This window comes from Symsagittifera roscoffensis, chromosome 4 (genome assembly GCF_963678635.1).
Source record: "Symsagittifera roscoffensis chromosome 4, txSymRosc1.1, whole genome shotgun sequence".
Classification (NCBI taxonomy): domain Eukaryota; kingdom Metazoa; phylum Xenacoelomorpha; order Acoela; family Convolutidae; genus Symsagittifera; species Symsagittifera roscoffensis.
Window position 1 is genome coordinate 58,184,965 of NC_087065.1, and position 23,211 is coordinate 58,208,175.

Genomic DNA, 23,211 nt, shown 5'->3' on the forward strand with positions numbered 1-23,211 from the left:
TTTATCACTAGGTTTGTTAATCGAGAAGCTGCTAATTGCACGCGAGTGGTAACTGATTGTTTTTTTCACTCGCTTTGGCGCTTTCAATTTCAGCTCGAATTTTGAATTGCAAAGTATATCAATTTAGGGGGGTATAACGGAAAAGACCCAGAAAAATTTATAATCGGGCCGCTGAAACTGGACTAAATAAGCCATTGTAAGCCTGCTCACAGGGGCGGACTTAGGGGGGGGGGGGGGCGTTCTTTTGCCGACTTAATGGGTCGCCTTTTGTACTATTTTGAGATATCAGTTTTTGGTTGATGGACCCTAAAATTTTTCTAAAGGTCTCAATATTTACTAATTTTGAGAGGGAAGCGCGCGCCTCAAAATTTTGAGAGGGAAGCGGCGCAGAAAACTTAGCCAAAATAAGGTCGTTGTAGCGCTTTGGGAGACCTCGGAAATTGTTTTGGTCGAACTTAAAAAAAGGTTAACGAATTTTTTAAAAATCCGCCCCCCGCCCCCTTGAGGAAATCCTAGATCAGCCCCTGGATCTGATGATTAATCAGTTTGCGTTTTTAGAGCTTTAATTTTGATATCTATTCTGGATAAAATTCCTGGCTAATCGGTTTCATTAAAATAGGTTTCAATAGAAATCATTACATAGGTAACTTTTTGTGCGCTCCATCATTTTTGCTGACTTGAGTTTCTCAAAAAAAAGTGATGTCAAAAACGTCCATTGCGATACAAATAGCTGTTTCATCACATTTGTCTTGTTTCGATTTAGAGTTTGTTTGCCCAATTTTAATTCGTTTCATTCTATTATTTTAATTGGTAGCATGTTGGACAACCTACAACTAGAACATTTAAAAAGACTTTCAGTGATTGTAATTTTGCAAAAACGTTGTAGTTGTGACGTCTCACCGAATAACAAAACTCAGTTCTTTCACAAGGCACTGATCCATTTCCGAATGTGCTGGCATATGTCAATGGAGAAGTAAAGTCAGTTGGTAGCTCCTCGGCACAGCGGTCGATATCCGAAACTCCAAAAGACATTTGAGTCGGATCCATCTTGATGTTGGTTCCTTCCGGGCACTTGACTGTGATGTTGTGTCCTTGGCATACGTCGATGTCTGGCACTGAAATTGTAATTAATTTGAACATTCTGACAGTCGTTGGCTAAACCTAATAAATGTTTTGATACCGATTTATTTGTGTAAGTCGATCAAGTGTTTGCAGCTCGCCGATTCATATTGACTTACAACGTGTCAATGATCTAAAATCAGCGCCACTTCTGATTTTTTTCCAACTTACTGGGCATGAAGTTGTTTTTGCCGGCAAAGTGTCTGATTTCACTGAGTTGATCTGCAGCTACTCTGTTGGATAGAGAGGCTAAGACTACCACGTCTTGGGTCACATTGACAGATGATCCTTCTAGGAAGTGCTTCACTACAGTGGAGTCAATCACGTGCTTCATCTCATGCACGAGATCGATAGTGCTCAAGGCCGAAAAGATTTCCGAGGACTAAAATATTTCCAGATTTGATAGAAGTGATTTCAGACTTTTTACTGAACTGTTACAGAAAATGGATTATGAAATAACGATACCAAAAACTTTGCTGGTTTGAAGTAAGGCATAAGATTAACCTCGTTTTGCAAGCAGAAGTCCTGTCCATTATTGTTAACTTCTCTGCAGTTCGGAGGAAGCACCTGAAATTGTTTTTAAAATAAAAATCCACTTTCAAACTGTTCTCAAGAAAGTGGCACAATAAACACTTGGCTGCTTCAGTTAGAAAATTGCTGATTTTGTGGAATTCGTTCCAGCTGCAAAAACTGCTTATCGATAGAACCAAAAAAAAACATGACTAAACGTTTGGTATTTGCGCATTGTCTGTGAACTTCATATAAATTTTTGGTGACCAAACTCAATTTTCACGCCTGATGTTTATGCCTTTCGATTCCATCATTATTTTTGACTCAAGAGAATTTTCAAAATTGTGGAATCTGGTGCAAAGTTTACAAATTTGAGCGACAAAGAGTATGGAATTAAGATCACTACCGAAGTACCCGAGCTTGAATGGAAATGGTTTTTACTCTAGAAACAATTTCGGATTACGATGTTCAGGATGGATCTTTCAGACTTACCTGCACTTGGAAAGTGTTCGATTGACATCGCCCTTCATATTTGTCCTGCATTATGACGTAATAACTGTTCAAGTAGTTGTCCTGCCTCGACCCAGGTGCCAGTTTGGTGACGAAAGAGGAAAGACCCTCGAAGATAATATCGCCCCCTGTCTTTTTTACATTGTTCACACCTGGTCATTCAAATATAAATTAACCGTTTATGATATCTTTGATGCATTATTATAACCGTGTAGTTCAAAGAATGGTCAAGTTTGAAGTAAAAACTCAAATCAATTGTCAAACAAATAAAAACACTGAAAACTTTATTCCGGTGAAGAGGAGAAAAATTTGCCTAATATGAGGCTTATGGGCGATTCAGGAGAGCTCAGAAAACATCGACGTCAAGCCCGTCAAAAGTTTCTTGAAAATCCTCCTTTATCACCCGCTCCTACTGCAAAACCCCAGTAACGCAATAAACCCTCGAGAAATTCTAAGATCTACCCCTGCCTCCAAACTCTACGACTCACCATAGAGTCTATATTTGACTATGTGGTCGGCGGGGTCTGGATCGAAGTAGCCGGAACACTCGATCCGGTAGTACATGGCTGCCTCAAGGTCACTCTCTGGCTTTGGCCCATAGGGGTCATCGGAGGCGTCAGCTGAGTGAGTCACATTTACAAATTGGGCGGAGCACGATGCATTCACACCCTGTAAAACTTGGCATTGACATGAAAATCCGGATAAAATTCAAAGGCCAAAACGAGCACGCACTAAACAGCTCTTGACAGAATTAAAGTCTTTCTATTGGAAGGCGATCTGCTCTTGACTTCAAGAAAGTGTTTTGCAATACAGGTCTTGTTTGCAAAAAAAACTTGGTTGAAAGAAACTATTGTTTATAATAAGATCGCATGAAGGTATGAACATTTTAAGAGGCTTTGTTTAAGTTTTAGTTAGGAAAAAGTGATGACTGAATACATGTTGTGTAACTTACCAACTTGGTGCAGGGCTGGTTTACAGCGTAGTACAAGATAGTACTACCGATTGCTTTTGGTTGATCTTCCCACTCCGAATTATCACCCAGCAGATCTCGAGGAGAGTTGTCGTAACAAGACACTTTGGTTCTGTACTCGATGATGCCATCTTTGAAGCAACGCTTTGGAACGTAAGTCTGGGCTAAAATAAAGTTCGAAAGAAATTTAGTTGCTTGATCTTGATCCTGATGATGTTTCAACGCGAAATCGATAAATAAATTTTTTGGCCGCAAATCCGAGAGGTCAGAAAAGACAAACTTTTGAATGAATAAAAAAAAATGTTTTCGTCAAAAAACCGAATTTTTTGAAATTATTTCCTTAATTAAAGATTAGATGATTTTAATTGAAGCAGTCTAAATAGATTATCACTAGCTTTGCACGGAAGACGCCGTGTAATTAGCGGAGTTGCAGTTCAACTCTCTCCATTGGCTAACTCCCTCAACCAATGGGATGGAAGGGTCCTTGTACTCGTTCAGCCAATCACAGGCCAGATAGGAGTCTCTCCGGGGACAGAACGAGACGCACTGGACGAACAGTCTGAGGTTGCCGTTTTTGTTGATCTTCACAGTTGTGTTTGTAGTCTGGTCGTCGATGTCTTTGGGAAAACATTTCGTTCCATTGCCGCATCTATACAAAATTTCTGATGAAGAAAAATATTTTAGCTAGCAAACTTTGTTCAATTGATTCTGTTGAAAAAAGAATTGAGCCACTTGTCAAACTCGCGTTTCAAGTTTCAAAATTAGGATCTGACAATGATTCTTAGGTCTACTTAATGAGAACGTAGATGAGTTAGGAGAAAAAACGGACCTTTTCTTATATGGCTCAAAAACTGATCTTTTTGCTATCTGTTTTGAAATTTGATCATAACACTCGAATCTTATAGGTTGAAACTAATATCAGCAAAAAAAATCTGGCTTTTCAATGACTACAGAAGCTCAATTTATAGTTTGATCATTTTGGGCCGTTTAACAGAAAAGACCCGAGAAAATAAAGTCTGAGTATGATCTCACTGTATTTTGAGGATTGGGATATTCGACTCCAGTGCCCACACGTCTACTTTGATCTGGGCCACGCCCACTCTTCCGGTGTAGTTGTCCACTTGGAATGTGGCCACGATTAAGTAATCGCCCGGCTCAAAGTCCACAGTTATGTCCACTGAGCCACCGGAATGCTCAGTTCGACCTAAGAGAGAAAATAAATTGAACCACGTGAAAAGCCATTTACTAGTTTTTAGATGCTTTTTTACATGATTTTTGGATATTTCAAACTCAACCATGTGTTTCACCGTCAGTTTTCTGTCTTTAGAAAAGAAAAAGAGCTCAGAGCTTTCCGTTTTAAATACTTCAAAAAAAACATTCAAGATTTTTCAATTTTCTAAGTACTTTTAATTTCAAAGTTTTCAATGATATTTTGCAACGCTAATTAGGGGTGCGAATTCGCTGTGCACAGCAATCGGTTGCGATTATTTTTGGCGATGTTAATATTGTGGAAACTTTCAGAGATCACAAAAATTTCAATACTTTACCAGAAAAACTATCGACAAAATTAAAGGCGTCAAAGCATCAAAAATACCTGGTCCGTTTCCATCGCATCCACCGGCAGCTCCAGGGAACTCATAAGACTCTAGGAAAGGGGGATAATCATCGCGCCAATTTCCCTTCAAATCCATCTTGAAAGATTCTTTCACATTTCTGCACCACCACTTGAAGTTGAACGGAACCAATGAGGGGTCATCTGGGTCATAGCTGTACAGCTCGGGAGACAAGGTGATCTTTTGACCTTTGGAAACCGAGATCTCACTGACGTCTTCAAACATACGACCCACTAAGCCACTAGGAACAAAACGAACATAGTTCGACTCGTAAGATGAGAAGTCGAAAGCCCTCTGAGAACCTTCAGGCTTTTGCATTGTGACCTTGAAAACAAAGCGATATTGTCCGTAGGAGATATTACGTAAGAAGTCTTCAGACAACGTTAATGTCGACTTAGCTGCCGACTCCAGATAAATTGGCGTGCAAATATCGTCCAAATGTCCGTACAATCTTTCAGTCGAGTTATTCATTTCAACAATCTCGCCATTTAATTCATTATAGCGCATAAAACACCACGAAATTTGATTTAAGTCGGTCTCGCGGCAAACTACAAAAATTTCACCCTCAAAGTGAGCAGGAGCTTTTTTGAATAGTGTTATGGGCTCGTAATAATGCTCTCCCGCGTTAACTATTTTCAGATCGGGATAGTTACAGCTTTCAGATGTTACAGCTACATATTTCTGCATCCGAACTAGACTTATTGAATTCCATGCAGTGTATTGTATCTCAATGGATCCAGCCTGCTGTGGAGGAACTTCATACAAATCGGGGGTTGTCGAACTGAACATCTGGCTCGATCTGTAACACTTTGAACCACATTGGGCTAAAGCTTGATTATAATAACTAGAACTCTCACATGCTGAGGACGTTAAACCCTCCTGGAAATAAGTAATTATAAAGTTTGTTGAGCAGTTTGCCGAACAGTAAATTAGCACGCACATTTTTTGTCCGTTGTCAAACGTTGAGAACCCGACTTTTCCTAGAACGTCGGGAAGAAAAACGTTGTAAGATACGGGCATAAAACCCTTTATAGGTTTGTCCACTTTTATCGTATGGCGGTCGGAACATTGGCTTACTTTGTTTGAAACGTTGATATGACAGTCGTATGTATCATTTTGGGAAATCGGGAAACAAATGAGGTTGTTGCTGATCCTTTCGGCCGTGAACAGGTTTGAACTGTCGTGTTGACCTTGACAAGTTATTACTGTTAGGTCATCACTTTCAGGGCTAGTGTCTTTGTTAATAAAAAAGCAAATGTGCATTTCTTTATCATACCCGAGCACTCCTGAATCACTAGTGGCCGAACCCATCTTAAGAAAACCGATTTCCTCCGCTTCCTGAGGAAACTTCCATGTTATGTTCGTGTCACATTGTGATATTATTTCATAGACACCCAATTTGAGGTACAACAGCGAAAAGCTTCCCTCGTTGAACAGGGATACTCGAGCATCAAACAAACCAGCTTCTTCAAAAGTTTCAGTAAAATTCCACATTTGGTTTGCAGTGTAAGAACTCACAATAATTGATTCCGACAAGTCAGGTTGAATCCTGTACTTATATTCAACGGTTATCGTGAATTCAGAAGGAAAGTTGACCTCTGAAAGATGGCCTGGAAAAGATACCTGGAAACAGACATCAGAACCCAGTGCAATAAAGCTTGTTCCAGTACCCGAGCAATCTGCAGCAGTTTTTAATCCAATTTGTTCTTTTGGTGGAACCGGCATCAAAACGTGGAGTTCACGGCAAAAACTCTCATTCGAAAGATCATTTGCTACTGTTACGCAAACTGGGAACACACCTTTAGACGCGTAAAAATGAGTTTGAGTCGTCTCGTAGCATAAATCGCGTTCGTTGACAATCTCCTCGGGATCCGAAGTGTCGCCCCAGCTTATGATAGTCCTGGAATTCGAACATGTACACTCGCTGCATGCAACGATGAGCTCTAAAAAAGAGTTGACAGAGATGTAATTGAAATCAATTGCACCCGAATTGAGCTGTCGCATTTTTGAGTTTAGACTAGAAATGGGCTGCAGAATCAATCGTTCAACGGTTTCCATAGTCTGGGGCAGTTCGGATTCGTGCATAAGGAATTGATCCTCAGAAAAGTAGGAGCCAGATCTGATTTCAACATTCATGGGCAAGTAGCGATTCGCAGTGTTCAATGGGTATTTATGAAACAGAGAAGCGAGCGACGGTTCTGTCACGTGATAGCCCAGCTGAAATAAAGTTCACAGTAGTCATGCAGAAGCAGTGGACATGACATATCCGGTGAAAATGACACAATACAAGTTAATTTAAAAAAAAAACAAAAAACAAAATAAAAATATGGCGGTGAAGTGGTTACGTCTCCGCCTCTCAATCGGAAGGTCGGATGTTCGAGGCCCACCATGATCCGTGCTCGTTTCTTGAGGGTGAGGCAACATTACCTAGCCCAGAAAAATTACCAAATAAATTGCATGTAGTTCTTAAACAGGGGCACAACAGCGGTTCGCCGTGATGAGCTGTACAGCTCTTCTGTTGGTCCTATCCACCGTGGATAATTGGTCTTAATCTTAATGTTAAATTCTAAATAATCAAAAATCGTATCTGAATTTTTCCACTAGCCTGGGAGTTTCGTGTTTTCTTCGAGATTTTTGAACCAAACTACATTCAAATTGGGGAATTCATAGCCAGTGATGCAGCTAAACTCGTAAAGGCTTCTCGGCTGAGCCTTTGTGCGTACAAGAGATATGATAGAGTTTTTGGACTGTGATCGAGATTTTTGAGCTACATTTTACGAAAGTTTTTAGGACAGTTTAATCGGCTGACTTTTGCACAATCACTTTTTTCACCGGAGTCTTTTTATCCAGTTTTTTTAGCGCTCAGAATATGTAAGAATACTTATAAGAAAAGGAAAGCGTCAAGCGGAATATTCTTACATAATAATCATAACCAGGTTCCTGAAGTTCAGTGAAGACACCGCCATCGAATTTGTAAGACATGTCGAATCCAGTCCAGTCGCAGGAACTCAAGTCTAGACTCAAGCCTAGACTCACGTTCAGTGTGGGCACCACAACTGACTTGTCACAGTTCAGCACTCTTTCTCCTGTGTTAAGGGGCCCCGACGAGGCTAAGTTCGGCTGGAGAGCGCTGTACTCGGGCACCTAAATTATGGGCAACTAGCAAACATCCAATAGCGCAAACATCCAAAAAACTATTTAAAAAAAAATAGAACAAACATCGCAGAAACGATTTCAAAACATTGTTCCGACTATTGTTGTTCCGACTATCGAAGAAAGTGACGAAACATTTCTGCTCGGGGTGGTTTTTTCCTCCAAAAAAATCGACTTTTTAACTAGCCATTTTGAACGGAAAACTTTTTATATCAGCTGGAAACTATTGATGTCGTAAGCTCAAAATAAAACAATATTTTTACCTGCAATCTCTTTTTTTGTTAAATTATGGGTTTCTGAGGGGAGGGTTCTCACTATGAAGAGACAGAATGCTGGAAAAATTTCAACCGATCAAAATCGCTAGGCTATCCTATTGGCTAAATGCATTTCTCGCAAAATCGAAGCCAATATTAACAGAAAAAGTTTATATAATAAATATAATAGCTGCAGATGTAATAGATGCCGATATATTAATTATTGTTTTTCGTTTTTCTATTTTTCGTAAACCGGTATGCTTGAAATATTAAATTTGTTCCAATCCGCCTTCGATCCGGCATTATTTTCATTCATCTGCTTATTATCTAAACGGTCAATGTTAACACTAATGGCCTGGATTTATTTGCTTACTTTGAGGTTTTCGTAAATTCCCTGAGTTTTTTGAATACTCAATTCTGATTGGCTGAAAAAAAAACCAAAAATGAATTTCATGCCTTCGGTCCTTCGAGCATGAGGGATGCCACCGTTTTCTCTTACGCGTGTTATAAAAACGCAACTTACCGCACGATAATTGTTCCGTTTCAGTTAAATTCGCCATTTTCAAGTTTACAAAAAAGAGATCAATTTGGGGTAAAGTTCAATTTTTTATTCGAGCTCCTGACGTCAATATTTTTTAGATGGTTTTTAAAAAATTTTGTCCAAAACGCATATATAAAAGGTCAAAACTTAACTGAACAAAAAACCGATCACACCATAAATATTCCGTAACTTTTTTCAAAAGTCGGGACAACGAGGCATACAAGTTGCTCTTATTTGTACGCTATGAACAAAAAAAGACGATTAAAAAACTGTTTTTTTCAACGAACGATTTTCAGAAAAAGTTAGGCTTTGCTCTGATGCTAGCAAACTTGTAGTGACTTTCAAAAAAAATTACAGACTATTTTTTGGGTTGCCTTCTTTTCTTGAGAAAATTTAAGGCTTTGCTCTGATGCTAGCAAACTTGTAGTGACTTTCAAAAAAAATTACAGACTATTTTTCGGGTTGCCTTCTTTTCTCAAGACCATTTTTGATTTTTCAAACAGCCATGTTTGACGAGATTTTTGTCCTCAGATAGCTATTAAAGCTATTAATGCCTTCAACACAATTTAAAAAATTGTTTTATTTGAGATATTTTTTCGCAAAGAAATGAAGGTTTGAAAATTGTCAGTTTGGCCATTTAGGATCAACAGTGCATGCTCGAGAAGTATAAGCTTAAAAATCTGGGGCGTAGCGAATAGCAAGCGTGCAGCTTAGCATACGCAATAAATAAAAAACTCAGTTTGATGTGGCAGGCATCAATTTTAGTTTTAAATGCGAGAGAATTCTAGTTGCGCTAATAGCCGTATGCAAAGCGGCACTCATGAAAACAGGCCGGTCACAAAAAATAAATAAATTGAGGCATGCCAGCAATCCTAATGAGTAAGTTACTGTATGTTAATTATATCAGTTTTTTTTTAAATAGCGTGAGGGGCATGAATATAATTCATGTACAAGTGGGTGATGATTTTTTCATGGAAAATTTTTTATTTTATTTTTTGAAATCGACACTAAGCCGTAGGCGTTAAAGGGTAATCGGAACATTCAGGTCATCGCCCTGATATGAGCAGTCTTGCTAATCATTGCTTTATTTTGCCACTTCTCCGGTTAGTTAAGTTTATAACCATGTCATTGAAAACTGTTCCCATATCAATGTATCTGATCTGAGCCCGAATAAAATGAGAACTAGATAACTAAATTTCATTTTTACAATCTAGCGATTTCTGTACCCTGCAGTTGTCATATGCGAAATTGTGTTCAGTGGATGTCTGGCCGATTTCCAGGAAACACTGAAACGGTCCAGTGCCGACGTTTGAGTTGGAAAGCGAGATCCCGTTGAAGTTATGGAAATAGAGATACTTGTAAGCGTGCTCCATGCACTGATCCATGCTGTAGAATGAGCCAGTGTAGATTGAGCTGCTTGAAACTCCTCTGGCTTGAGTCTTGTTCTCGAGACATGACGCCTTTTGCCACCAAGCTAAAACGAAAGTGATTTTAAAACTAGTGAAGCTGCAAAATAATCGGAACGAAGAAAGAAAGCACGTCAAGTAACGAATGGCTTAAAGTGTCAATAAAATCACGAATAAAGCGTCAATAAAAATAGCTCCTCCCCCTAAGGACTTCGACCCATACTACCGATCCAAACGGTCCCTCCTTTGGTACCATTTTAGGATATCAAATTTGGGCTGATTGACACTAAAATTTTTCTAAAGCGCCTTCAAGGCGCCTAAAAGGGGCTAAAAAGAGCGCCAAAAAATGCAATCTAAAGGCGCCAAAAAAAAGCAATATTTTGATCAAAAATATGCCTAGTACGCGTTTTCTGGCCTGTTTTGTTTTCAAAAATTTATCAGCGAGCAGATAATTTGGTCAGAATGGTGTCTTTATATTGATTTTGGAGACCCCAGAAAGTCACTTGGTCAATTTAAAAAAGCCCCGTACTCCCTCAAGAAAATCCTAGATTCCCTCATTGAATGCGACGAAATGCGGTTTTTTTGAGAAAACCGTTCCCTCTCAAAAAAAATCTAGAGCCGCTAGTATTTTTCTCCTTGAATTTTTATTTTTCTAACATCTATAAACACAAGAAATTTTTTGGAAACAATTTAGCTAGTTAGTTTTCAAATCTCATGAAAACTGAATATTTTTCAGATTTTAGAAAATTAGTATTGTTTTGCAATAGACGAAGTTATAACTTACATGAAATGAGGTTGGGGGGAACCGACACAAAGAGGAAGTCACATGGCTCCACAACCACCACCTCCTCCTCACTCGAGGGGTCAAATTGGGCCATCACGTTCACCCCACTGGGACCAAAACCACCAGCCTCCACCACCACACTCACTTCTTGCCTAGAAAACAGACTAGCAGGGTAATAGTCACCCATGATTTCAATTATGGATAATTGTGCAAATTGGGCTCGAATATGCCTAATGAATTCCAATTTGATCCCGACAAAAATAAATATTCACAGAAAAAAGAGGTCATTTTTTTAATTCAGACTTTTTTCGTCAACAAAATATTGGCCGTTTTTGGTTGAATTCGTTCTTTAAAAACTAAAAAACAACAACACATACTGCACAATTTACTTGATTCATCAAAAACTACAAAAAAGGTATTTTGGAAGAGGAGCTAGGTCTGTATTAGACAACCGCGTGTTCATACAAATACTAATACAAACAAATACAAATAAATTAAAACCAATCGGAATTGAGATGGGAAAACAAACTTACGAAATAAATAATTATTAGTTTGTCTCGATTCCGATTGGTTAATATAGCGTTTGTCTTCTTACTGACGAGCATGAAAAAGCGATTATCTAAATACTGCTGCGCAATGATTACCCGCATCGACCAAAAACAGCTATCGTAGAACTTTTCGATTACTAATCTTATATTTTTTTTTGCAAAATTTAACTCTAAGGTTGCACAAAACATAGTTTACCTTGACACAAAATCCTTTTTTAAGATCATTCTGTCAATCAATTTTCTCCTATTGTTATGCTAGAGCTTGACTTAATTTTGTTTTCACATTAAAGAAGTGTTTCAATGCCTCTTTGAGCTCTATATCTTTTCACATCATCTTCTCTAAAAAAACATCTTTTTATAAATCTGAAGTATAATTTTTCTAGGATAAAATTCCCTTGCGTTTGATTTGTTAATAAGAAAAATTTACATTAGCAGATGCATTGACAAAACTGACCGAAAACAGTAACTTAATGCATTACGAACTGATTGATATATTTTATTAAGAATTTTTATAATAGTTTTTTTTTCTAGTTTACGTCAAATTTTTGTCTAGTTTTTGGAGGTAAGTGAAGAGCACAGAAAGTACTCAAATAAATTTTTTTCTGGGGCCAAACTCTGATCTACTTAACACTCCTTCCAAGAAAGAGGTAATTATAAGTATCTATAAGTACAATTATATGTATCTAAACTACCAAGTTAATTGATGAGAAATTTATATGAAAAGAAGACAAACCGCCCTATAAATATCCAGAATTTTCAAAAATAAAGAGAAGAAAAATTATTTTGCATAATAGCGCAATAATTTTTTGCTATATATAACTCGAATTCTTTGTTTAACAACAAACTCCAAACGTTTTGCGCAATCTTTTGGAGATTTTACCCTTTGAAAACTTTGTTGGGCAATGTAAATGTCTTCTTTTAATCTAATTTGGACCCTGTGAACAATTCCCTCCTCAAAATGATGAAGGGATGATACAATACAGTTCACTTGAGTATTTTGTTCTTTCGCAAATTGACCGATGCGAGTTTTCAACCAATCGGGATGCAGTCCTTTCGAGAAAAAGGAAATAACTTCAGTTGGGTAAATAATTGACAGCTTGTATCGCATCTTACGCATTAATATCACAAATTTTTTTGCGTATTAATTGTCCTTAATTGGATAAAGTGGCAATCTTTAAACCTCCATAACTTCACGAAAAAGATCACAGGTGAAATGTCTTTTAATTTTGAGCTCGGGACAACAACACTTTGTGACTGATCGAAAAAAAAATGATTCAAAAAATGCTATGAAAAATTGAAAAGTTCGACTTAAAAAAAGAAGCACCCCAAGCGGAAATACGCCTATAATTTTCGCATCAATTATTTTGGTAGTTTAGAGTAACTCTTGATAAACTAAAAAAAAGTCAAAACGAACTTTTTTTTGGGTAAAGTTTTGGTTTCGAATTTTACAAAATGAACTGCGGTATGATAATTCTGGTAAAATTCCCGGAGTCTTTTCTGTTAAACGACCCAAATATTATTATTTTTTGCTATTTGGAAACTTTGATGATGCTGGAAACTGATTGGTTGACTTTAATATCAGTGAAAGTGAACCTTAGCTGTTTCAATAAATACAGAAGCTCAATTAATATTTTGATAATTTGGACCGTATAACAGAAAAGGGACGCTCTCCTCCAAAGCCATTTAAAGCGTGGGCTGTTAAGCTAATTCTGAGTTCGCACTTTCAGCCAATCAGATTAGAGCATATTACATGTAGCTCTTAGCGAATTTGATTTAAATTGAATGCTGGGATGGAGGATTTACATTCGGTCATTTGGGTTGAAGATTTTAATTTGATCCAACTTTTCTAAAGGCGCCACCAGCGCCATTTTATAATAATTTTGAAGGGGAGCGCGCGCCGAAAAAACGCATTTTGTATCAAATTTTTCCGAGTGCCCAAAAATGGCATTTTCGGTTTTTTTTTTTTTCAAACATTTCTCTGCGATGCAAAATTTTTGGTCAAATTAGGGTCTTTATAGTGTTCTGAGAGTGATTGCAAAATCGATTTGGTCGACTTAAAGCGAGCAAATTTTTAAAAATTCCTAGATCCTCCCCTGCTTTGTACCCAGTTGAACAACGTTATTTTCGGTTATCTTGATGACAGAAAATACCCAATTCTAAAAAAATGTTTGTTCCCTTTTTGTCTAATCTCAACTCAATTTGAGAAAAACGTGTTTATTTTTCAATTGTTTTTCGTTTTGTCCGGATAATTTAATCCAGCACTATCGCTAAGGGGGCGTTCAACAGTGCCGAAGTACAACAGCACCGAAACATAAAATGTTCAACCAACCGTGCCGAAAATGATGATTTACGGCAGCTTAAGATACAAGTATGATAGTTGGGTCCCTAAAACTAAGATGGGCCGCCCTGAAGAAAAATTTTTAGGCCTTAAAATCTTCGAAAACATGGTTAGCCTATTTGTTACAGGGGCAGATTTAGTATTATTTTATGACATCCATTGTAGGCCCTAACCCTAAAATTGTTCGGACCAAGTAAACACACCCCCCTCCCAAAGCCGTTTAGGGGGGAGGATGTTACCTTGGTTCTGAGTTCGAATTTTCAGCCAATCAAAATAGAGCATTTTAATTTAAATTGCAATGCTGGGGTGGAGGATTTTAACTTGGTCTATATGGGGAAGGATTTTAACTTGATCCAATTTTTCTAAAGGCGCCATTGGCGCCAAATCTATACTAATTTTGAAGGGGAGCGCGCGCCGAAAAAATGCAATTTTTGGATCTTGTTAACTATTTCCCCCTATGCATGTATTATTTTTGACAATCATTTCTGTTTAAAATATGTTATGGAAAAATGTCAAAAATTAAAAGTTTTCACTTTCGCACGTTCGTATTTGTCACAATTTAATCAAATATATTGTTTGAAAATTGTATAAGCTATTGAAAATATGGCAGCCAAAGTTGAATTTATGAAAATCGAAATAGGGGGGGCGGGGAATAATTGAGAAGATTCCAATTTTTTTTAATCAAATCTTCAAGCGCCCTCGGAATCAAATCTTTATCTGAAAAAACAGGTAAAAAATGTCGTTTTTGCAAAAACGACATTTTTGACCTGTTTTTTCAAATTTGCCTGCGACGCACTCTTTTTGGTCAAATTAGATTAATAGTGTTCTAGCAGTGCTCGCAAAATCAATTTGGTTGACCTAAAGAGAGCAATTTTCGAAAAAATCCTAGATCCACCCCTGCTTTGTACCCCCCACCCTGTCTCTACTTTTGACACGAACAGTGACACTGTTCCTGTCAGCTCACAGATCGACCGACTTACACGGCAACAATTTGAACATTGTCGACTGTTGCGTAGGTGTTATTGCTAAGTGTTGCTGCTTTGCAAGTATTCGTGTCCCGGTCGCAGATTTCCTTTCTGAACATAGAGAAATATTCGCCCTCCTCTGTGGAAATAACTTCATTGGAACACGTCTCTGTTTGCGTGTTTATACATTTGCCAGTCGCACAGCAATATACTTGATCGTTGCTACAAGTTGGTCGTGCTATCTGAAACAAGTATGCGTACTGGTTTTAATAAACATGCCGTGATAGCTCAGTTGGGAGAGCGTTAGACTGAAGATCTAAAGGTCCTTGGTTCGATCCCGAGTCGCGGCAAATATTTTATTCTCGAATTGCACGCCCCCTCAGTAATTAAGAGTCCGCCTTTGTACTATTTTGAGATATCCATTTTTGGCCGACTGATCTTAAAAATTTTCTGAAGGCGGCTTCGAAACCTATCTATGGTAATTTTGAGGGTGAGTGCGCTCCGAAAAAAACGCGGTTTTTGGCCTTCTTTTAAGTAATTGCCCCTACGGCGCAGATAATTTGGTCAAATAAAAAGAAATGAAGCGATGACGTTTTTTGAATAAAAATGAATTATAATCGATTTAAATAGATTATAATTCAACAAAGTTTCAGAAATAACTTTTTCAAAAAATAATCGATTATAATCGATTATAATGGTTTTTTGTTTTGAAAAATAGTAACATTATAATCCATTTTAAATCGATTATTATCTCTTTTTTCTTTAAAATTTATGGAGACTGACAATAAAAATCCATTATAATCTATTACTTTCTCTTTTAAGTGAGTGCGGGTACTACTAGAATGGTCCCTCGAAAACAACCAGGTCCCTTGAGAATACGACACCTAGAACTCTCAAATCCTTTAATAATTATGATTTCCTCATTCAGAATTATGTCGCAGTATATTTTAAAACAAATTTTATGTTTTGCTACTTCTTAAAATTTCTCCCCTCACCATTTTAAGGGGGAAAGTTATTAAAAACCGCCAAAATTGAGTTTTGATGACGAATAAGGTGACCCAATTATGTTTGTTAAGCTGTAAAACAAACAGAAGCGAGGAAATTTCTTAATATCAACAATGAATTGATTACAATTTTCAAACTGAAAAAGTTCTGACTGTACATATTAGCGAGAATTTGAATAATTTATACACAAATTAGTTTTCAAAAATATAGCATGCGAAATGCATTAGGGACCTGTCTTTCATCGTTGCTTTTTCGAGAGACCAATCTATACTAATTTTGAGGGGAAGCGCTCGCCGAAGAAACGCAATTTTTTGGTCGAAAATTTCAAAAAAAGTGCATAAAAACGCCTTTTTTGGCCTGTTTTTCACAAATTTGCCTACGGCGCAGAAAAATTGGCCAAAACAGCGTCTTTTTGGTGTTTTAGGAGAGCTCGGAAAATCAATTTGGTCGGCCTAAAAAAGAAGGTTGACAAAATTTTTAAAGTTTTTTTTTGAAACTCCGCCCCTCCCCCCTCAAGAAATTCCTAGATCCGCTCCTGCATTTGAATTTCTCTTCAAAAACTAATTTAACGTTATCATAATGCAACAAGGTTTTTTTCCCTTTCCCCCAACTGCCAATTTTTAGAAAATTTTTTTCTGTTGACATTGTCCGATTGTTACAAAAACCGGCGGGTCTTATGCACAAAACGACCCAAAATCAATATTTATATCTTGCGCTGAAATTAATACCGTCGATTCTGATAGGCTAATTTTATAAGCCATTCAAATTCAATCAACATAGTTCTGCAATTCAATCAAAGTTTCAGCAGATAAAAGTATTAGCCGATATAACCAAATTTTGAAACTTTATTCAATAATATATATATATATATTTTTCAAATCAATTGGGAAATTTTGCATACAGAAGAAAACTCAGTAACTTGGCGTCAGTAATAGTTCCACAACTTTCGTTATTTCGGCCACCCATTTTATCTGCTGGAAGTTTTGATTGAAACCATGTTCTTTGTTGTTTGATTCAGTTGAATCAGATTCAATCTTATCAATTCGAGTTTAAGTAAGATAAATAAATAACAATTTTGGGGCGGGGAGGGGGTAGGATTGTGCAGTTACTAGTAAGTAAAATTCGTTTACTATTAAGTTACCACTTTTGTTACTAGTAAGATACTTTTACTTACTAGTAAGTTTCAAAAACTCAGTGTCTGCTCGAAAACTACCAAGTTTGAAGACTACTCATTTACACAGACTCAAAATCCGTAAAATAATCATTAGGATCAGTATTATCAAATAAAGCAGCGTTGTAGCTTATGAAAGCAAGTTTATCTGCTCTTTCGACTGATAATTGAGCTTCATTTCTTTCAAAAGTTTCATTTTGGTTCAACTTACAAGTAATGAGCCTTATTTTACTCATTAGTAAGTTAATAGTACCATTATTAGTAACTTACTTACTAGGAAGTAAATCCGCACAACCCTAGGAGGGGGGAGAGGGGAGGTGGAAGTGCTGGGTATTGGGAGCCTGCAACGAAACTGAAAATTGTGAACAAATTTAAAAGTTTTTTTTGATACTTATTATTTTAGTACCACGTGAAACAACTATGAAAACAGAAGTTTCGAAAAGTGCACCTTTTAAAACTCCTTCTTTTATAGTTGTTTTACGTGCTACTAAAATAATTAGCATGAATAAGAACTTTTAAGCCGATATGGGTCTTTTCTCTTATACTCCCCCTGATGAAAAATAATAAACATTTTTGTAACAAAATTGAGACTACGTTACTAGCAAATGCAATTTATTACTATGAGATTGGTAAAAACGTAGCATTTTAACTTAATTTTGCCTCAAATGGATGTTTTTCTTTTCTTTTCTTTTTTTGCACAAACTTCAGAAAAAAAGATTCCAAATGTGTTTTTAATTGTCGTTTTACTTAACACTGTGCGCTTTGCTAGCTTGATTTACCATTCGGGATATCAGCCCAGCATTTCTAAGTAAAATCGGTTCATAGTGTTTCAAAAAATTCAATTTCCTTTTTATCCTTAGGAGGGTGTAACCGAAAAGACCCGCCGTAGTTCTGATGCAGTTTCAGATTCAACATATGGTGGTTTGTAGATATGGCTGTTTAGTGAATATCCGCCGAGTGGTCTCTTGAAAACAATCGAGTTGTTAAAAAAAGACACCTAGATCTCCCAAATCGTGTAATAATTATAAGTTCGCCATGCAAAAAGATTTCGCAATATATGTTGAAACAAAATTTGTTTTGTTTTACTAAGTAAAACAAAACAAAATTTGTTTTGTTTTACTATGTAAAATCTTTTCTTGAGCCTTTTAAGGACAAAATTTTGTAAGATAAGTAAACGCGAGCATTTTTCTTGATATAAACACTTTTGATGATTACAATTTTCAATCTGAAAGTTTTCAGACTCATCTTTTGCGAGAGTTTTGAAACAAACGATTTATACAAAAATTAGTTTTCAAATTTTTACATGCAAAATGCGCGCGGGACGTGTCTATCATAATTGCTCTTTCGAGAGACCATCTATCATGCTAGTACCAAAAATTAAACTCGGAACTTATACAACTCCCCAGAAACAACTCCCTTATAAAAGTCAACGCAGCAAGAGTTACAAGTATGATAGTTAGCTCCCTTAAACTTATATGAGTCCCTGAAAGAAACTTTTTGGGCCTTAAACTCTCCGAAAGTATGGTTTGAATTTTTTATTTGTTTTTTTTTAAACAACTCCTTTAAACTCTTGAAAAAACATGGTTTGCATTTTTACTTGTTTTTTTTTTGAAAATTTAGAAAAAAAACTCAATCCATTTTTAATACTTGCTTTCTCGCTTTCTCATGAGACCCAATTATCATAATTGTACCTAGCAAGGTTCTAAACATGGCCACTAAGGATCCTGCTAGCAGCAGTTGGCAGAATTCGGCTTATAGAGCAAAAAATTTGTGGAGCAGCAGATAGAACAGAAGTTCAATCAAGCTCCAGGATTTACCAATTTTTCTCAGAAATCGTAAAAAATTGGATGGATTCACGTGTGATAGAGGGGTGCCGGTAAAAACCAAGTGTGATAAAGAGGTCCCAAAATGCGCTATTTCTGAGCAAATATAGCAATTAATTAAATCAATGGACGCTTTTTGATTGTTTTCAAGGCTTTTCCCTAAAGTTAATTAATCTGCCTCATTGTCGCTGAATTTTTTGACGTTTGAATTGACAGACCCGAGGCAATAAATTGAACAATTTGTCAGCACTGCTAATTTTATAAAGAGACCAGTTATTTTCTTGGGACGCCTCTATCAACTTAGTACAAAAAACGAAAGCTGAAGTTGCATTTCTCGAAAATCTAAGTTTTGCATCTACCCCACACCAGTGTTTCATAAATAAAAATCTATTACTTTTAGCGATAAAAAAATCGAAAAAATTAATTTAAAATGATGCTAATATCAACCATTTTTGATGCATTTCCGCACTCTGTAAAAAGAGGAAAAAGATCGATTATAGTACAAATATTTTGTACTCTTATCAAAATTGCAATTAATTACGGTCGTCAAATTTAAATGTTTACTCGATTTATAATCCATTATAATGATAACAGTTCTAGTGACATTATTATTATATATGATAAGCAAAAAAATTGAAATTTTTTTTTTCGAAAACTCCTCATAATTTTTGTAAAACTATTAAGTAGATTATAATCCCTTAATCTGTCAAAATATTGTCACAGAAAAAATGTTTTGTCTTATGGTATATTATTTTTGTCAATAAAAAAATCTCTAAATTTCAGATATTTTGTCATATTTTGATTCATCTGAGCACAAAGTGTTACCAAGAATTGTAATTTCATAGAGATACTTTCAAATTAGTTTAAAAATTCCAGCGGTTGGTGAAGAACGACTCCTCCCTTTTTTAAAATTTTTTTGAAACTATTATAATACTGACACTATTAAAAAACCTAAAATGTGCATCATGAAAAATTCCAATCAAGAAAAAACGAAAAACTGAAAATGTAGAAAGTTTGAATTGATTTGAAAGCTGTTTCAGCAAGTTTCTCAAATTTCACCTAAACCAACATCTGTGAAAGGCATAAAAATAGGCGTTTCATGATCTAATGAATCATGATTAATGATATCGAGAACAAACTTGGCAAACAAAAGGTAGGATACTCGATAATAACTGACTAAATTTTTTTGTCTAATAAGTAATCATGGAAATGGGAAAACAATAGGTTATATTTCATTATAATTGTATTGAAAAAAATGGATTATTACTTAATTAAAATAGATTAAAACGTTTTATATTAGCTGATAATTTGTTTTGAAAGATTGAAAGAGAGAAACTATAATCGGGGTAAAATACCTGGGGAGAAAAAGAGCGTCAACCCACCCCCCCCCCCTAAATCCGCCCCTGATAGAAAGATTGAAACTCCTTAAAGACTAACGCACATTGAACTCTAGTTTATGCGACTTTTTTGTTTTGCTATGCAAACAATGATTTTGTCAAACAAATCCATAGTTGAGCAAAATGTTTTCATAGAGCAGAAAAACAACAGAATTTTTTAAAGAGCAGCATAATTTTTTGGGAGAGATTCTACGCTAATGTTTGACTATATATTTGATTTCAACCAATCAGATGCAAGCATAGTCTTTTTTCAGATTTTTCATTTTGCAAACTTGTACTTCCCCATAAATGTGCTGATCAGAGGGAGGGGTGGAGTGAGGGAGTAAAATTGAATATCTGAATCATATATTCCCAAAAAGCTTAAGATTTTTGGTGACATAAAAAAAGGATAGCCGGTTGTGCAAATAGCACAGAGTGATCCGACCACACTGATTGATTCAAAAAATCAAAAACGAAAAATGTTTTTTTTTGTAAGTTTAAAAAATATAACTTTTTATTTTAAATCCAAATATCTTATGAATTGTTAATGCCTTTTAATTGACCTCGTTTTCTAATAAACTCGAAAATCTTATGAGTAAACTTTTTAAGGAAAGAAAAAGGACCGAATTTACGTTGGAATAGAAAATGAGCCCTAAAAATTCCTCAGAACTATTTGAAAATTCAGACATCTAGACTTTTTAGTCATGTTGACTCCGGATATCTAGACATCTTAGTCATGAGAAATCTATTTTTTGCGGGACAATGTATGGGCAAAAAATTACCATAAAATTAAATTAAATTACATCGGCCAAAGAGAATCATGGTTGAAAACTGGCATTGTTTAACCCTCTAAGTCTCGAAACGATAGTTTGAAATTATCGTTTTTTTAAAAAAAAAAAATCTAACTAGCTTTAATAATTACGTCTGACTAAAGAACCCGGTACTGACTATTGATTGAAATTGATTTAAACTTAGTTAATTCAGATAATTTGCGGTATAAAAATTAAACTACGATAGTTTCTTTGTAAGAGTAATTCGATTTACAATAGAATCTAACAGATTTACTTTAGAAAAAATAATTTAAATGTTTAAATGTTCAAAATGGTTTCAAATGGATTTTCGCAGGACATAACGAACGGTCAAAATTTCAACAACAAATGGGTGGGGGGAAGTGGGCTGGGGGTAGTTAAAAAATACTTTTTTGTAGTAGATTTAATATCTATTTAAAATCAATTTTTTTTGCTTTTCTGGTACCTTTATAGCTATTTTCATTGGTTATTTTTATTGGTACCTTTATAGCGAACAATAAAGGTATAATATAGGCAAGATCATGGAATTTATAACCTACTCATTTTGAGGAAATAATTATTTTAATGTTTTTTTTTCTGGCAATGGCTTAAGTTCTAGTTAAAGTTCTGTTCGCTTGAGTATTCCTGGATGGAGAAACAAAATAATTTTGAAATGAATGCTATGCATAGTTTTGTGCGCGCATGAAGGTATTAAGAGTATAAATACGTCTCAGTTTCAAAACAATTAAATTGTTTACAACATGTGTAGAGCATTTAAATAAGAAAAGGCCGAAAAAAAATTTAAGCTTAATCAGAAGTGGTTCAAATTAGTTTTTTTTAGTTGAATTTTAGTATCAAACTATATCAGTTCAAAATGTTATTTTCTAATCTTTCCCATTAATATCTCTCACAATTGATAGCCAGCCGTTTTTGTCAGTCAGAATTTTTCAAGAACATATTAGTTGAAAAATCTTTTAGGATCAAGAATCTGCCTTTGCCATGACTAGTTTTGCTTTTTAGACCAAAAACTAAGATCAATCAACTTTTAGTTGGTTGTCTTTTGTGTAGGAAGAAACGGAGTGAGGATAAGTATTTTCAGTATCATTACTGATATTGTCTAATTTTTCCATTTTTGCAGTTATACAGACCCTAAACATTGTTTTTGTAGCAATTTGTTCACCTCGATGAATTGCCAAATAATTTTATAGTTAAATTGATATTATTTTGTTCCAACCACTGAAGTGGAGAGAAACTTTGTATTTGAGTATCTTTTAGTATTTTTCTTTTTTTTTCATTGAAAATCAGGCACGAGAATTTACACGGAGGCGAAATTATCAGATTTGGCTAATAGTTTTTGAGCAAATTTTGACAAAAAAAAAACGGTAAATTCTATAAAAGGAATTTTTCAGAAGTCCGATCGATACACCTTTTCTACAAAAAAACCGGGTTTAACATATAACAAAGGGAAAATCTAAGCACCATGTTAGTTTTACTGAACCATCAACGTCAGAATTAAGAGGTTCGTTTGTGAAAAAAATATATTTCCAAAAACGGGCAAAGTTTCACAAAGTAGACAATTTCTAATGCCATATTTTTTTTTACAAAACGCAGAGCATTGCCGCTTACGCTGGTAACTTAGCATAACAGATTTTTTTAGTTAAACCCTCAATCTCCGATTTGGCAGGGTAGTTTAGAGAAAGGTCAAAAATTACAAAAACCAATGAAAATGTCAAAAAAGGGCTTATTTGACTCCATATCTTTTGTTCTACGGAATTTACGAAACAGCCCTAGGAAACAGAGAAGGGGAACACTCCATAAATTAATCTTTTCATTAAAAACTTCGTCTGAGATTTGTGCATTTAAAACTTGAAAAATTGTTAAAAACAAAAAAGCAGGCCAAAAATCCCTCCTCTTTAAACTTTTGGAGGCTGTAGAACGTGAAGTAAAAAAAAGAGGAGACTAGCAAAATATGCAGGCTCATAAAAAGGCAGCTGGCTTTTCCAATGGTACCATTTTTTTGAAAGTCACTTAAAGTAGTTTTTGAAAATTTGAACTTCTGCGCAAAAAGTGCAAGATATTTCCAAAATGTCGCAAAAAGAAGGAAAACTAATAAAGTCCATACGTTTTTATAATACATGTTTTTTCAAACCGAACCTAACACTAGCTAAAAACAAAGCAACAGCATATTCCATGAAATTGATTATGCTTAAATAAGCTTGAATATGATTAAATTGAAATATACCAAAAGTGCCACCAAATGAACACTTTTATTTGCACAGGTTAAAAAATTTCGTAATTATAGACTACGCTTTGCTTTTCTGGATAAAAATTATCACG

General features: G+C 35.7%; 1 protein-coding gene and 1 non-coding gene across 2 annotated transcripts in view; one reads left to right on the plus strand and one right to left on the minus strand.

The window, feature by feature from the left end:
* LOC134844962 (uncharacterized) overlaps positions 1-23,211 on the minus strand; it is a 161,774-nt gene that overhangs the window by 118,814 nt on the left and 19,749 nt on the right. The window contains exons 10-22 of the mRNA XM_063861788.1: positions 14,727-14,953; positions 10,861-11,012; positions 9,897-10,144; positions 7,642-7,866; positions 4,704-6,939; positions 4,142-4,313; positions 3,505-3,758; positions 3,092-3,273; positions 2,628-2,808; positions 2,122-2,291; positions 1,624-1,686; positions 1,291-1,501; positions 901-1,115 (exon numbers count right to left, since the gene is read on the minus strand). Of these exons, the coding sequence (XP_063717858.1) occupies positions 901-1,115; positions 1,291-1,501; positions 1,624-1,686; positions 2,122-2,291; positions 2,628-2,808; positions 3,092-3,273; positions 3,505-3,758; positions 4,142-4,313; positions 4,704-6,939; positions 7,642-7,866; positions 9,897-10,144; positions 10,861-11,012; positions 14,727-14,953 (4,536 nt within the window). The remainder of the gene's footprint in view (positions 1-900; positions 1,116-1,290; positions 1,502-1,623; positions 1,687-2,121; positions 2,292-2,627; positions 2,809-3,091; positions 3,274-3,504; positions 3,759-4,141; positions 4,314-4,703; positions 6,940-7,641; positions 7,867-9,896; positions 10,145-10,860; positions 11,013-14,726; positions 14,954-23,211) is intronic.
* Positions 14,989-15,061, plus strand: Trnaf-gaa (transfer RNA phenylalanine (anticodon GAA)). Its single transcript has one exon. It is a non-coding gene; the product is annotated as a tRNA-Phe (tRNA).